The sequence below is a fragment of the Lutra lutra genome, chromosome 8 (assembly GCF_902655055.1).
Source record: "Lutra lutra chromosome 8, mLutLut1.2, whole genome shotgun sequence".
Taxonomy (NCBI): domain Eukaryota; kingdom Metazoa; phylum Chordata; class Mammalia; order Carnivora; family Mustelidae; genus Lutra; species Lutra lutra.
Genome location: NC_062285.1, coordinates 376,339 through 391,002, shown reverse-complemented (window position 1 = coordinate 391,002; position 14,664 = coordinate 376,339). Strand labels below are relative to the sequence as shown.

The window sequence follows — 14,664 nt, the reverse complement described above, 5'->3', positions numbered from 1 at the left end:
AAGGACGTCTGTGTCAGAGTTGGTTTCCACAAGCCGCGAGCTCTATGCCACATCACTGGACGTTCCTGGCGGTGGCTGCCACGGCAGCTGTAGGAACCGGGGCGGGACTTCCTGACGCAGAAAGATCCGTGGTCGTGCCGTTTGGGCTCCTGAGTAACCTTAGTATAAAGTGATCTTCAGTGATTAGAAATGATTAGAAATTAATGAGTTCATTTCTGCAAGACAGATGCAGAAAAACTGACAGAATGTCGACTGCTACAGTCATGGGCACGGGGTCTTCCCTGGTTTGCCACACTGACTGCAAGGGTGACTTCCTGCCCTGTCCTGGAGGTGGGCGCCGCTCTGGGTGACTGTGCGGCCCGCAGAACGTCCATAGCGGCAGGATCGCAGAGGACATGTGGAAGTTGGGCTGTCCTGACCCTCTCCTGGGGCTGAGAACCACAGTGTGTCCTTGGATCTCGGCACATTTCCTCCCCACTCGACCCGGATCCACCTCTGACTCTGTACTGGGCTGTGGGAAGCCCTTTAAACAGACTGTCTGTCCCCAGATGTCCTTTCTCAGAAGGATCAAGGAAGATCCAGACATGCTCGTGAATGAATTTGCCACTTCAAATTAGCTCCCACCCGATGATGCAGCATCCTTCTTCAAGTAACACTCGGTTCCCTCCGCGCACGCTGGCGCATTGCTGGAGTGTGCTCTGCCGCTCAGCAGCTGGTGGGGTTTGTGGTCTTGCTGGGAAGTGAAGGACCCAGTGCTACAGGGGAGGGGCTGTGTGTGAGAGAGAGTGACGTCCTTGAAAGCTGTCGGGACCTGACGTTAACCGTGGAAAGGTGTGGGGCGCGAGGAAGGGGCCGCACCTGTGAAGGTGAGCAGGTCACAGGTCAAGGCAGGGTGAGGGTCCAGGTGGCCGCTGGCTGGTGGCTCCTGAGCCCTCACGTGGCATCAGAGCCAGGTCCTTCCGGAAGAGGCCTCTGAAGGCTACATAGCAATGGGCCAAGGCACTTCCCAAAGCAAAAAATCAAAGCAGGGTCTTTGATGGGTATTAATTGCAAGTACCCAAGAGCCTCGGAGATCTGCTGAAGTTCGTGCTCGTGGTTGTCCCTCGCTCGGCCAGCACCCCAAGGGGGGTTGGAAGGAAGGGGGTGGGACCACGGGGGTGCTCAGCTCAGGGCGTAGAGTTTCCTCTAAACTCTCCCTCTCAACTCAGCATCCGTTCCTCCCTGGAGGAAGTACCCTGGCTTAGAAGGAGAAACTGGTTTACTTGGGACTTTCTATTACTCACTCAACCAACAGTGGCCGTTGACTGTGCTTTGAGAGGCCTGTGTGTGTTTCACACAACGTTTCCTGCTGCTTCCTCTGCGATCCCTTCATGGGCGACCGGACTAATCAACCGTCCCGGCTTACACATTAACTTGAATTAAGCAAAAGAGCCAGCGGCCCGGGATTACGAGGTCTTATCCCAATGAGCATAGCACCAGCAGGGAACCACTCACTATTGGATGACATTCGTGCTTTCTGAATTGTCGTTTCCAACATGCAGGGGTTTAAGATTGCTCCATCTGTAATGCAGCAAAAGCCAGTTGTTTAAAAAAGAAAGAAAGAAAAGAAAAGAGACAGGACACCCGGCTGGCTCAGCAGAATGCACAACCCTTCCTCGCGGGGCCGAGAGGTCAAGCCCTGCGCCGGGCACAGAGATCACAAGAGTGGACAAAAGACTTCATTCGACCTCCCTCCAAAGAAAACATACATTCTTATAAAAGCAACCTGCATTCCCTATATTTTGTAAGCCTCGGGATCTAGAGGGTCAGGTGAGCTCCCCAAAAGGCGGTCCCTGAACAGGGACTCCTGTAGTTGTCTCGTGCCTTGACAGCACCTCTGTGACACACGTTTGTGTTGTATTTGCAAAGCCGAGGGGCCATGGCGGGGTCCCCCCCACCCCGCGAACGGACCGCAGGCACCGCAGTCGCGCCCTCACACACCCTCCCGTGTCTCCCTGCAGCGTGTACTCCGGGCACCAGTCCATTCTCATCCCGCCTTCCGAGCTGGAGACCAGCCCTGCCCTGTGGCTTCTCGCCGTGAGCCAGTACAAAGTCCGGGACACGTTTTGCTCCTATTCAGTCATGGAACTTTGCACCAAGGGGCTGGGCTCGCAGACAGAGTCCCTCAAGGTAAGCTGCCCGTCCCAGGCCTCAAAGTGCTTTGGGGAGCACATCCGAGCGTCCTGGGGAGGCACCGTGTCATGGGCCGTGGGAAGGGCTCCTGAAGCAAAATAATCGTTCACAAAAGCCAAACTGTAATCCACTGTCCCCTGAAGCTCCCCAAACCGGCTCCGTGTGAAAACTTGGTTTTATAAGGTGAATAACTTCCCATGGCCCCAAAGGCTACAGGCCAGGCTATGCACCCCAAACCCTCGGTGTCTGTGATCCCATCAGTTCTGCCGCAAAGGCCCCGAATTGCTTTTCCTTCTGTGTCTAAACTCACGTCTTGGGTGAAGTTAATTTTATTCTGATGTTGGTGTTCGAGCCGTAGGGTTGAACTTAGCCACTCGTTTTTATTTTCCTTGAAGACCCTGCGTCCTAACCAGAATATTAGCATTTCCCTCCATTTAAGTCAGTAGCATTTGAAAGATGTATTTTCCTGGTGAGGTAGTCGTTATCCGTTTAAGGAAGGGGGTAGTCACACAACCAGTGTCGATTTACACTCCAGCGGCTGCCCGTTGTCTGTACGCCCAGAGGTACGTCTTCGTGTACGCACAGATGACATTTGTGTATCCGTGTGTAGGCACATACGTTATCCAGGCACAACGAGTAAAGCATTACGCTTTTCTCCTGAGTTTTGTTTTCTTGTTTGGACCGAATGCAGCAAGCTCGAGCAAGAAAACGAGGCACAATGACGTTGGTATTAAGCTACATAAACGAATGTAGAATTGCTTGAAATTATTAATGCGTATAGGAAAAGAGATTTATAAGACATAATTATTTCCACTTATATTATTTTATAAAATGATTACATATTTCCAAGCCCTTGACATACTGATTGATTGAACCGTGCAACAGGCTTCTGAGCTAGAAAGTGCTGCTGTTAGGGAAGAGGAATCCTAAGTTGCAGAGAAGACACGTGCCCTTTCCACATCCTTACACGTAATCAGTTTTGGAGCCAAGGTTTGGATCTCTGGCTCCAGGTGCACCACCTCGAGACCCGGGCTGCACGGCCTCCCCGAAGACACACATGCGTCCCTTGAGCACCAGTGTCACCCAGCTAGAGTGTTTTCTGTGTGACTCCGTGCGTGTGAGATCAGATCCGTGCAGGAACCTCCGGGGCCAGAGCGCTGCGCCCCGCAAGCTGGGTCCCCCTGCAGCATGTGGGAGGCTGAGTCCCGGCCCTGAGCCCAGGTTGCAGAGCAGGACCCGGGGCCGGGGCCGTTGGGGGCTGCTGTGGGGTCCAGCCTGTGGCGGTCGTCCTTCCGCAGCTCCTGTTCTGCTAGACACTGTCGCTCACCCCCCACCTCCCTCCCCACCCCCGCGGCCCCCAGCCCCAGAACCCCGTGCTCAGCTCCCCGAGGTCCTCCTCTGAGCCCTGCCGCCTTGCTCCATTGGCCGCGGTGCAGACCCGAGCTGAGCTCAGTCCGCACAGTCATCAGGATCGAACGGACCTTCTCAGCCTCGTGGCACTTAATGGAGTGCTGTCTTTCCGACATTGTCCAGACATGTTCCTTTTCCACTCTGTATCGGGAATAGGTTTTCTCATCTCTGTCCAGGCCGTGCTCTCAGGCGTCCCTGCTCGTAGGCGTGTCTTGCTTCACACAACGCTTTCCTGTGATCATTTCGTCCAGTTCTGCGTCTCCCCGTGTCCTTGTGCCTGCACCTTCTGTTCTTTAAGACGGCTGGGATGGCCCAGGACAGTGGAGTGACGGGGACATGCAGAGCCCCGGGAATGAAAGTCCGTGCAGAGTCCGTGTTGCCTGTATCCATCCGGGTAAGGAGGCCCCACCCCTGGGCCCCAGAAGGCTGACCTCTCACTGCTGTTACTTGCAGGCGCGAGGACTGGACCTGTCCCGCGTGCGGACGTGTGTGGTGGTGGCCGAGGAGCGGCCTCGGATAGCGCTCACGCAGTCCTTCTCGAAGCTCTTTAAAGACCTGGGTCTGCACCCACGGGCCGTGAGCACCTCCTTCGGCTGCAGAGTGAACCTGGCCATCTGCCTGCAGGTGGGTTTCCTCGGGGTCAGGCACTGCTCCCGTTGGAGAGTGACGCTGAAGTGACAGGCGCTCCGCACAGTGTCCTTTCTGCGGCTGACGATTGGCTAGTGTAGAAGATACCTTGTTATCTGATGCCTGTGGTGGGTGCACACTTGTTTGGTTGGTTGTTTTTTTCTTTTCTTTGTCTTTCTTTTTTCCTTTTCCTTTTTCTTTTCTCCGTCTGCATTTGTGAGTAGCCGCTACTCATAGCTGGCATTCCGAGCTCTCACTTTGTCCTGAAACGTTTTCACTTCGGTAACATGAGTAGTGGTTGGCCCAGACCCCTGAAGTCAGGCTTTTTAGAAAGAGTGTGTGGGAGACAGATGCTTCATTGTGGCAAAAATGCTGCGTCTTGGAGGAGGAGTGCCCAGCACCATGGGCAGGTCCGGGGGTGTGCAGCCGTGACGACTTCTAGAAGTAGCCCGGGCGGTTCCTGGCTGCGTTTCCAGGACGCAGGCGTGAGGCAGCCCCTGCGGATGCCCCTGCAGGAACCGTGGCTGGAGAGTGTGTGTTCGCTTGTGTTTCCTCCATGAGCCACTTGCCACTGTCCTCCCTGCTCCTTTCTCCCTTCGACCCCTACCATGGGCACATTGATCCGTGCTGACCACCAGCCAGGGCCGGGGAGGGCTGCCAGTGAGGGGGGACGGGGCATGCCCACGTGCCCTTCCCACAGCCTCACCTGCCGCAGGCGGCCCTGGGCACGGCTGCAGACTCGGTCCTCTGACACACCAGCAGGGTAGGCGTGTCACTCACCCGGGGGCCAGAACGGACTCAGCTCAGGCCGCCTCCCGATCTCCGTGCTGCCCACCCACCGTCCCCCAGTTTCTGCTCGCAGCTCCCCCAGGGCTGACTGTGGAACGCTCCCGGGCGGCCCCATGCGCACCAGCGCTCCCGGAGCTGGGACGCCTCCGCAAATGGTGGCCAAGAACCGGCTCTTCCCACGTGACCCAGCAGACGAGGTCACTCTAGAAACATTGGTTACAGAAGGCAAGAAGGCATTTTGTTGGGTTTTTATTTTGATTTTTTGAATTTTCTACCACATCCAGAGTCACGCGGCTGTCCTGGCCGTGGCACAGTTTTCGAGTCTTGGCAGTGTCTTTAACCCTTTGTGTACAGTTTACACTGTTTCGCTCCAGTTTGCTTTATTCTCAACTCGTGTTCAGCCAGTTTTCCTTTTTCCTGGAGGGTTAGCATTGGAAACCGGCTGCAAGTGTCCCTGTGTCCGAGATGAAGGGCACCAGGACGGGGCTGTGCAGTCTCCCAGCCACGGCCACGCTGCTCAGGGCGAGGGTGCGTCAGGAGGACTTCGAGTTCTGGCTTCGAGGAGTCAACAGAGCTTATGTGTCATGTTAGATGCAGCAGCCCACAGTCCCACACCGCAGTGTCCCTGCGGCTCCTGGGGACACCCCACAGTCCCACACCGCAGTGTCTCTGCGGCTCCTGGGGATACCCCACAGTTCCACACCGCAGTGTCTCTGCGGCTCCTGGGGATACCCCACAGTTCCACACCGCAGTGTCCCTGCGGCTCCTGGGGACACCCCGCAGTCCCACACCGCAGTGTCCCTGCAGCTCCTGGGGACACCCCACAGTCCCACACCACAGTGTCCCTGCATCTCCAGGGGACACCCCACAGTCCCACACCGCAGTGTCCCTGCAGCTCCTGGGGACACCCCACAGTCCCACACCACAGTGTCCCTGCATCTCCAGGGGACACCCCACAGTCCCACACCGCAGTGTCCCTGCAGCTCCTGGGGACACCCCACAGTCCCACACCACAGTGTCCCTACAGCTTCTGGGACACCCCACAGTTCCACACCACAGTGTCCCTACAGCTTCTGGGACACCCCACAGTCCCACACCACAGTGTCCCTGCATCTCCAGGGGACACCCCACAGTCCCACACCACAGTGTCCCTGCAGCTCCTGGGGACACCGCACAGTCCCACACCGCAGTGTCCCTGCAGCTCCTGGGGACACCGCACAGTCCCACACCGCAGTGTCCCTGCAGCTCCTGGGACACCCCACAGTTCCACACCGCAGTGTCCCTGCAGCTCCTGGGACACCCCACAGTTCCACACCGCAGTGTCCCTGCAGCTTCTGGGACACCCCACAGTTCCACACCGCAGTGTCCCTGCAGCTTCTGGGACACCGCACAGTCCCACACCGCAGTGTCCCTGCAGCTCCTGGGACACCCCACAGTCCCACACCGCAGTGTCCCTACAGCTCCTGGGACACCCCACAGTCCCACACCGCAGTGTCCCTGCAGCTCCTGGGACACCCCACAGTCCCACACCGCAGTGTCCCTGCAGCTCCTGGGACACCCCACAGTCCCACACCGCAGTGTCCCTGCAGCTCCTGGGACACCCCACAGTCCCACACCGCAGTGTCCCTGCAGCTCCTGGGGACACCCCACAGTCCCACACCGCAGTGTCCCTGCAGCTTCTGGGACACCCCACAGTCCCACACCGCAGTGTCCCTGCAGCTTCTGGGACACCCCACAGTCCCACACCGCAGTGTCCCTACAGCTTCTGGGACACCCCACAGTCCCACACCGCAGTGTCCCTGCAGCTCCTGGGGACACCCCACAGTCCCACACCGCAGTGTCCCTGCAGCTTCTGGGACACCCCACAGTCCCACACCGCAGTGTCCCTACAGCTTCTGGGACACCCCACAGTCCCACACCGCAGTGTCCCTACAGCTTCTGGGACACCCCACAGTCCCACACCGCAGTGTCCCTACAGCTTCTGGGACACCGCAGGCATAAGGTAGCCTTGTGTCAGCCTGAGTCAGATTTTTCTGTGAACCTCCCTTACACTCAGTGAGGTGGAAGTGAACATACAGTTTGCAGCGAGTGAGTAAAACACTCCTCATAAGAAGCAGTCGGAGGGTGCAGAGTGACTGAGACACAGGGGGTCACAGAAGGCCTCTGCAGCGGGCAGCGAGGCAGCATGGTCCCCCCAGGAAGCCAGAGGGCAGGGGCAGAGGCCTGGAGGCAGAGCTGGTGAGTGGAGACATTAGTTTTCTTATAATTGTTCCAAAAATTACAGTGTGTGAGATGACAGTAGTGAAGCAGCAGGCAGAGCCCGCGGTTGGAGCGGAGACCCAGTGTCGTGCTCCCCGTTGTGCTTCCCGGCAGCCTGACCCACAGGAGGTGCCTAAGGAGGAATATTCTAAAACTGAATTTTTATGAATGGTTCGGCAAATAAGGGAAAGCCTAATGGTTCTGAATTTCTTACAGATTGAATTTTTTTTTAATGAAGGAGTATTTTAGAAGAGAAATCAGAAAATACAGATCATCCCACAAATAGATGATTAAACCTATAATTCCATCCACCGAGAAATAATCACCATTAATCCCTTGATGTAAAAATATCAAAAACACAAGAAGCTACAATGTTCAGTCCCAGACTCTGAACCAAAGTTGAGTCTTCCTTTTGTGGCAGAGCTAGCAGGGTTACGGACACACGTGCGGCCCGGGGTGGGCATCCTTGTTTTCCGTCGATGCGCTGTTTGCCCGGAGGACCGTTCGTCCCAGCCACCGAGCGGGCCTGCGGTTTCACCACTGTTCTCCGGGGCCGCCGTGCTCGGAGAAGGGAGGCGTCTCCATGTGCGCGTGACCTGTCCTTGCCTGAGTGTGGGTGGCCCACGGGCCCCTTTCGGAGGTTCCCTGGTCTTTGGGGGACGGCTGACTTACCCGGCGGGCAGGTAGTGGAGACTGTGCAGTAAACACACCCACTGCATGAGACGTCGGTGTTCCATGGAGGTGAATTAGGGGTTCGTCTTTCCTCGGCCAGGGTTCCCACAGATGAACGTGTCCTCGCCCCGCCCTGAGCATCCCTCCCGGCGTGTGCGGTCTCGTTCCACGGATTGTCCTCCCCCATGGCATCTTGGGCGCTGGTGCGTTCTCGTACCGCGACTCCCGCTGCTCTCGGGCTCAGGCGGACCCCGCCACCCTCTTGCGGCCCGGTGCGGCTCCTCGTCCCACGTCCCTGAGTCCCGGGGCTAGAGGCATTTCCCTTGCTCCAGCTTCCCCTGGTGCCTCATCCCCGACAGCACGCTTTCCGCCACTGCATCCATCGTGTCTGTGGACGCGCGAGGCCACTCAGGGAAGGATGCCCAGAGAGCTGGGCACCGGGGAAGGACAGTCCCTCCCGGCTCAGCCGGCCTTGTGGACGTGCCGCGGTGCGAGTCCTTTAGCTGTGGGAACGAGGCACGTCGGAGAAACCAGACACACTTTTTTGTTGAAGTCCAGCATCCCGTGTGACGTGCGCCCACGGCAGCAACGACCGTCCTGCCCAGCGAGCCCACGGTTGAGTCCCCACCGGCTCACGGCCGCGGCATCACGTAGCTCCTCCTGCCGGTGAGTGTCTGGGGTTCGCTGCCCACTGTTGGCTCAGATGGCCAGGCCGGGACCTGCACTCAAGAAAGAAGACATTTACCCTCAAAACAGAAGCGTTCTCTGAAAGGAGGATGATCTGGGACCACGTCTGGTTGGCGACGCGGTTGCCACGGCTCCCGGGGGGTGAGTGGGTGTTCTGAGATGGGAGACACTGAGCCTCAGAGCAGCTCAGAGAACGTGCCCCGGTGGCCAGGCAGCGAGCAGACATGGAACCGTGGACCACATCCTCGAAGCAGAGACGACTGCTTCCGCAGAGGAGCCCATATGCTTTCTAGCGCTTTCCTTTCCTCTCACATTTTAGATCAGATCTGCTATTTCGTACGACCCACAGTGGCACCTCAAAGGCGTGTGTCTCTGTGGTGGGGGAGGTTGGGGGCGTCCGCCCCTCCGTGGCCGTGGCTGTGGCTGTGGGTGGGCAGCATGCCGGAAGGCGTCAGCTCAGAGCAGTGATGGCTGCTTGCTTGTGCTGCTGGGTGAAACCGGGTTTAAGAGAAAATCCGGAGAAATGACAAATGTTCTGTTGTCAAATATACAAGTGGGCAAGTATAAAAAATCTAAATATGAGACCATTGTAAAAATAGAAAATTGGGATACTCACGATTTCTGTGCTGCCGTTGACTCAGCTGTCTGTCTGAGAAACGAGTGAGTTATTTACTCCCTTCTCATTCTGAAGCAGGAACCCCCACGTTAGTTATTCCACACAGCCCCCTTGAGGTCGACGGCGCAGCTCTGTGGCCAAAGAATGGACCAAAACGGAGTGCGGCTGACTTGAACTTTACACGAAATGCTGGTATGTTACAGACTTATGCGAGGAAGAAATGTAGAAGGTTGTGCCATTTTTTATGCTTAGAAATGACACTTCCCAGAATCTTCAGTCATAAAAATGACTTTAAAACAATTTGGATTTGTTGAATCTATGACAAAAGTAGACGTTAGGTCAAGTTTTGACTTCTGAGTTTAATTAACTTTAACATAAATTTCCCTTAGTGCTGTTAGGAAGTGTCACGTACATATTAACCTCTGTTGAAAAAGACATTGCCTAAAACCAGTTACTCCTTCCAGAAGTGTAAGCCGAAAGGTCTTTGGTTGTACTCAATTAAGAAATTCAGCTTTTTATGACAGAAAAATGAGCCCCCTCCTCACCAGCAGAAGGAAGGAGGAAAAGTGGGGTCTTCTCTTTTCCAAAACTTTTAAGTCACCTTAGCGGAAACTTTGATCCTTATATTTGGAAAAAAGCAATGATCAATTTATCTGGGAGGAAATCTTATTATAAGTACCTGCGTGGAAGTAAATCGACAGTAGCGTTGCGGCCAACCTCCGATCTGAAAGCTCCCACAATGGAAGAGAGGTGCAGCCGCCCTGATCCTGAGAAGTGACGTCACTGACTGTTGGGAAGACAAAACCAGGAAGCGCAGAGGCTGATAAAAATATCAAGTAATTCTCAGAAGAAAATTGGTAGTTTTAACACTTTTGTGAATTCGAACTCTCAATTCATTTCCTCCCCCTCACTCTTTTAGGTGGGGGAAGGACCGTAAAAGGGGTGTCGTGGGCTTATGTGCTCACAGGAGTGAGTCACACTCAGCTGAAGCCCGCACCCCCTTTCCTGCTGACCCTCCTTGTCCCGGGAATGAGAAGGAGCAAGGGCCTCCCGTTACCCGGTGTCCTTATCCGCGCTGAGCACAGATCCCTTCCCCCGTGCCCAGGGTGGCTCTCCCGGGCCTCCGGAGCAGGGGACCCAACGTAGGACCATGCGCCAGGAGCAGCCGCGCCGGCGGTCCTGGTCCTGGGCCCCACGACGGGCACGCGCCACAGACGGCGGGAGCAAGCCCGCTTCCCGGGGCCACGGGTGGCTGCGGGGGCCCTGGTGACCTTGGTTCCCAGCGCACGTGTGGGCGGTCAGGACAGCGGGGGCAGGGGGCACTTAGTGTCGGTTACTGTGCAGCTCCAAACACAGAGTTCCCTGTGTTTACTGCGTTTACTCAGCTGTAAAGGTCACCGCCATGGACGGATGGGCTCTGTGAACTGGGACGAAGGGAGAGAAGAGAGGGCATGTTCTTGCTCCCCTCTGTGTGGCGTTTTGGGGTGTGTGCTAAGCACCGGGGCTGCCCCAGTGAACAGAGACTTGGTGTTGGGTCTGCTGGCTACTGGGCACGTCTTCCCGCCTGGACGGTCTACAGCTTTGGGAATGACAGGAAGAGCTTAGGTCCTAGGAGATAGCGGTGAGCTGGGCCCAGAGACTGAGCACCACAGGCCTCACGGGCAGGGGTTCACTTGGGGTGGCTCTTCACCCGCTGCAGGGATGTCCTGGGTTTCAGTCTGGGCCTCGCACAAAGAACACGGGCATCCGAGCTTCTCATTGGTGAGCAGCGCTCAGGAACGTGGCCTCCCTGCTTCATGGTCTGCCTGCATCCCCTGTCCCCTGACCAGGAGCCCTCAGCAGCAGCACTCTGTCGGCACGGGCTGGACAGGCAGCCTGGGCCTGTAGTCGTCATCCCTTCTGTGCACGACTCGGCGCCGCTGGTGGGGCTCAGAGCAGAGCAGGCCGTGCGTGGCAAGCGGCCATGGCCGTGTTTCTTGGGAGCTGCAGAAAGAGCCTCCTTTTCTGCACGTGGTTTGTTGACCTTTGTGAAGGCCCATTAATGATCCAATGTGTCGGTACGTGGCACGGACTGCCACGGTCAGATCCAGCACACGGGCTGCATTGTCACCGCCTTTTTGGCTCCTGCCAAACCCACTAATTCATTTCAGACCCTTATTTCCTTGACCCTCTGTTGCTGCAGCCCTCCTGATACTAATTTCTGAATCAGTTGGGAAGCTTAAGACCAGCCGCAGAAGCCAGCTCTGTTCGGTGTGAGCAAAGAGTGTATTTATAGGTGACGGACTCTGGACTCGCGCTGTTTCTTTGGCCACGTAAGTCGTAAGAGCTTGTTGTTCCAACCGTAACCGTGAAAGCGATCCACATAACATCCGAGTCACAGGTTTTAAGAGCCATCAGCGCTGGAGAGGAGCAGAAGTCTCCGTGAACTGAAGTCCCTGTGGAGAAAAGACACCCCTGCTTACCCCCAGCAGAGGGGCGGCGGGAGGAACTCGGTGTGGAGACCAGCTGATCCTTGAGCAGCGGACACGGCACCGTGCGGCAGAGTGCGTGGGAATCCCAGGGAGCCCCGCTCTGTCATTCTGCCCCGGCCAGGGGCGCGTGTGTAGAAGCCAGCAGCATCAGAGAGCCGCGAGAATCATCTGAGGCTCGTCAGGCCTCTAGTGAATGCAAGGTCACAGGCGTCTGAAGCCTCGGCGGGGCCTGAGAATCCATGCCCCCCCTCCAAGGGACAGTGGGCCCCCAGCGGGTGGAAGGCAGGGGCACTGAAGATGGAGCAGGGAGCAAGAACGCTGCAAAGCCCCCTGGAGACATCCCCCTTGCACTCCAGACACAGAGGTGGGAAAACAGGGCGGAGCACGTGTGTCTCAGCCCCCTGGGCCTTTTCCAAGAGCAGCGCTGGGCCTCCAGAGGCTGGGCATTGCCTGCAGGAGGGAGGGAGCTGGAGAGGAGGGAGAACCACCTTGTCAGGCAAAGAACAGGTGTCCAGAGTCTCAGAGCCTGCCCAGAGCCACAAAGCCAGCCCAGACTGGCATGTCAGTGGAGCTGTGCGGGGCCCAGACCACCGCCACAGCGCGGGTACGGAGACGCTGGCTGAGGCCAGAGAAGGCTCTGCCCTTGCTGGGAGCGCGCGCTGTTTCCTGCCGTCTCTTCGGTCTCTCAGACACAGTGTTTGCCTCCCAGGAAAGCCCTGAAGGACGCAGAGGGAAAGGGAATGTTGCTACATGACGCAAGAAGAACGTGGCGACAGTCTGTGGAGCAGACGTGCCGGAGTCACCGGAGCCCCTGAGGTAACCAGGACGCGTGCGCTGAAGAGGGGTGCGCCCTGCCCGGAGAGGGGCACGATATTGTGGAAACAAAAACTACACCAAATAACCAAATGGAAATGCTGGAAATGAAAGCTGCGGACGTAGAAACAGGATTCCTGGTGGCTCGGCTAGCAGACCGGATGCAGGGGGAGAGGCCCGGTGAATTTCGGGCCCCGCACAGGAGAGAAGGAAAGAGCGTCCAGTGGAACAGTCGGGGGTCTCTGGGGCGACAGCAGGTTGTCTGTCCTCCGTGCAGCAGGAGCCCGGAAGCGGACGCTGCGGGGCCTGGGACACAGAACCGTTTGAAGACATGACGGCAAGGACCCGTGAGAGGTATCTGCCTACAGACCCAACATCTCTGTGAGCTCTGGCAGCGTCGATAAAAACAAACCCCGTTGAATCCTTGTCACAGTGCTGAGGGCCAGGTTAGAGATGGTCTCCAGCAGCTAGGGAAGAACAGAGATACAGTGCACGGAGAAGAACGGTAAAATGACAGGAACAACAGAAGCCGGAACACACTGGACTGGTCCGTGCAGAGCGTGAAGAGAACGGCTCACCCAGCGCAGTACCGTCCGGGAGGACACGGCAGGTGTGTGCAGACGCAGCGGCGCGGCGAGCCTCCTTCAGCACACGGCTGCAGCGAAGGCCGGCTGCTCGGGGCAGAGAGGAAAGCACACGAGGCAGGTCAGATCTGTAGCGAGAAGCATCGAGTGCTAGAAAAGGTAAATACGAGGAAACACTGGAGAATTTTTCTATCAGTGTATGGCTATGAGCATATTTTAAATTTCTTTAAAGGTGATTAAGTATTAAAAGCAAAAAAGGGCAATCGAGGCATTTGTAGCCTGAGTAGCACTGGCACGAGAGGGTGGTGGAAACATGCCGCTCTGTGTCCCTAAGGCACATCACGTGACGGTGGACTGTGAAAATGCCGCAGCGTTCCGTCTCTGCATCAGCCTCTAAGAAACGGGTCAATTGAGATGAAGCGCTGTACTTGAAATGTTCCGTTTGCGGGGGAAGAGCAGAACAGGAACAACAAACAGCCCATCATGTCAACAGTTACATTAAAAGTAATTTAACTAAACCGGCAATTAATAGGCAGAGGTTGTCAGGCCAGAAAGGTTCAACTGCACATAGTTACGGGAAACCTTACCCCAGGGGTACGAACAGGTTGAAAGTGAGCGCGAAGTCCGCAGAGGAGGACGGGCGTGCCGTGTTCATGACGGACGTGTGGGATGCGAGGGTTTCAGGAGACGCAGGTGTGCGCCGCATGGTGATTAAAGGGTTGGTTCACCGCGAAACGAAATCCTAAACGCACCTGAGAGGAGCTTCAGCATGAGTGCAGCGGAACCGACAGATCCAAAAGGGAAGAGAATTCATAGTCGCACTTGGAGACTGTAATGTCTCTCTCCCAGTAATGGATAAAACGAGGAAATGTCAGCATATGGAAGATTTTAACAACACCGTGGCCTAACTGGAGGTACCTGACGTGTACGGAGACAACACTGTACTGATGTGGGCTGGTTGTGTCCCTGCAGAATTCGTACGCTCAGGCCTTGCCCCACTGTGACGGGAGATGTGGCACCCGTGAAAGGTAACAATGGTTAAAAGGGTCCTAGAGGTGGGGACCTGATCGGATAGGATCGGTGTCCTTACAAGAAGGACGAGGGAAATCAGGGCTGCACTCTTCATGCACACACGCTGAGGAAAAGCCTTAGGAGCACACAGCAAGAGGGCAGCGGTCGGTAAGCTTGGGAGAGAGCACTCACCTGAAGCCAACTGTGCTGGTTCCTTGGTCCCAGACTTCCAGCTTCCGGAACCGTGAAGAAATAAATTTCCATAAGACACACAGTCTGTGGTATCTTGTGATGAGAGCCCAGGCAGACTCAGACACAACATATGTAGTGTTGTTTTTGTCAGACATGAAAAATTCCCCAAGAAAGACTATAAAACAATTTTCAAGGAATATTAAATGACCACAATCACACTGTATATTCTCTGTGATGTAATTAGTAATAACAGGAAGATGGCCAGAAAAATTCCTAAATAGTTGGAAATGAAACAACACACTTCTGATTACCCATGAATAAAAAAGGAAATCATGAGGAAGAGAGAAAATACTTGAAGAGG

The 14,664-nt window shown here is 56.0% G+C and overlaps 1 protein-coding gene across 5 annotated transcripts in view; it reads left to right on the top strand.

Moving 5' to 3' along the window:
- The window catches only part of DIP2C (disco interacting protein 2 homolog C), a 369,149-nt gene that overhangs the window by 317,811 nt on the left and 36,674 nt on the right, over positions 1–14,664 (top strand). For all 5 annotated transcript variants that reach the window (XM_047740625.1, XM_047740622.1, XM_047740620.1 and 2 more), the window contains 2 exons: positions 2,001–2,169; positions 4,036–4,206. In XM_047740625.1, coding sequence (XP_047596581.1) covers positions 2,001–2,169; positions 4,036–4,206 — 340 coding nt within the window. The remainder of the gene's footprint in view (positions 1–2,000; positions 2,170–4,035; positions 4,207–14,664) is intronic.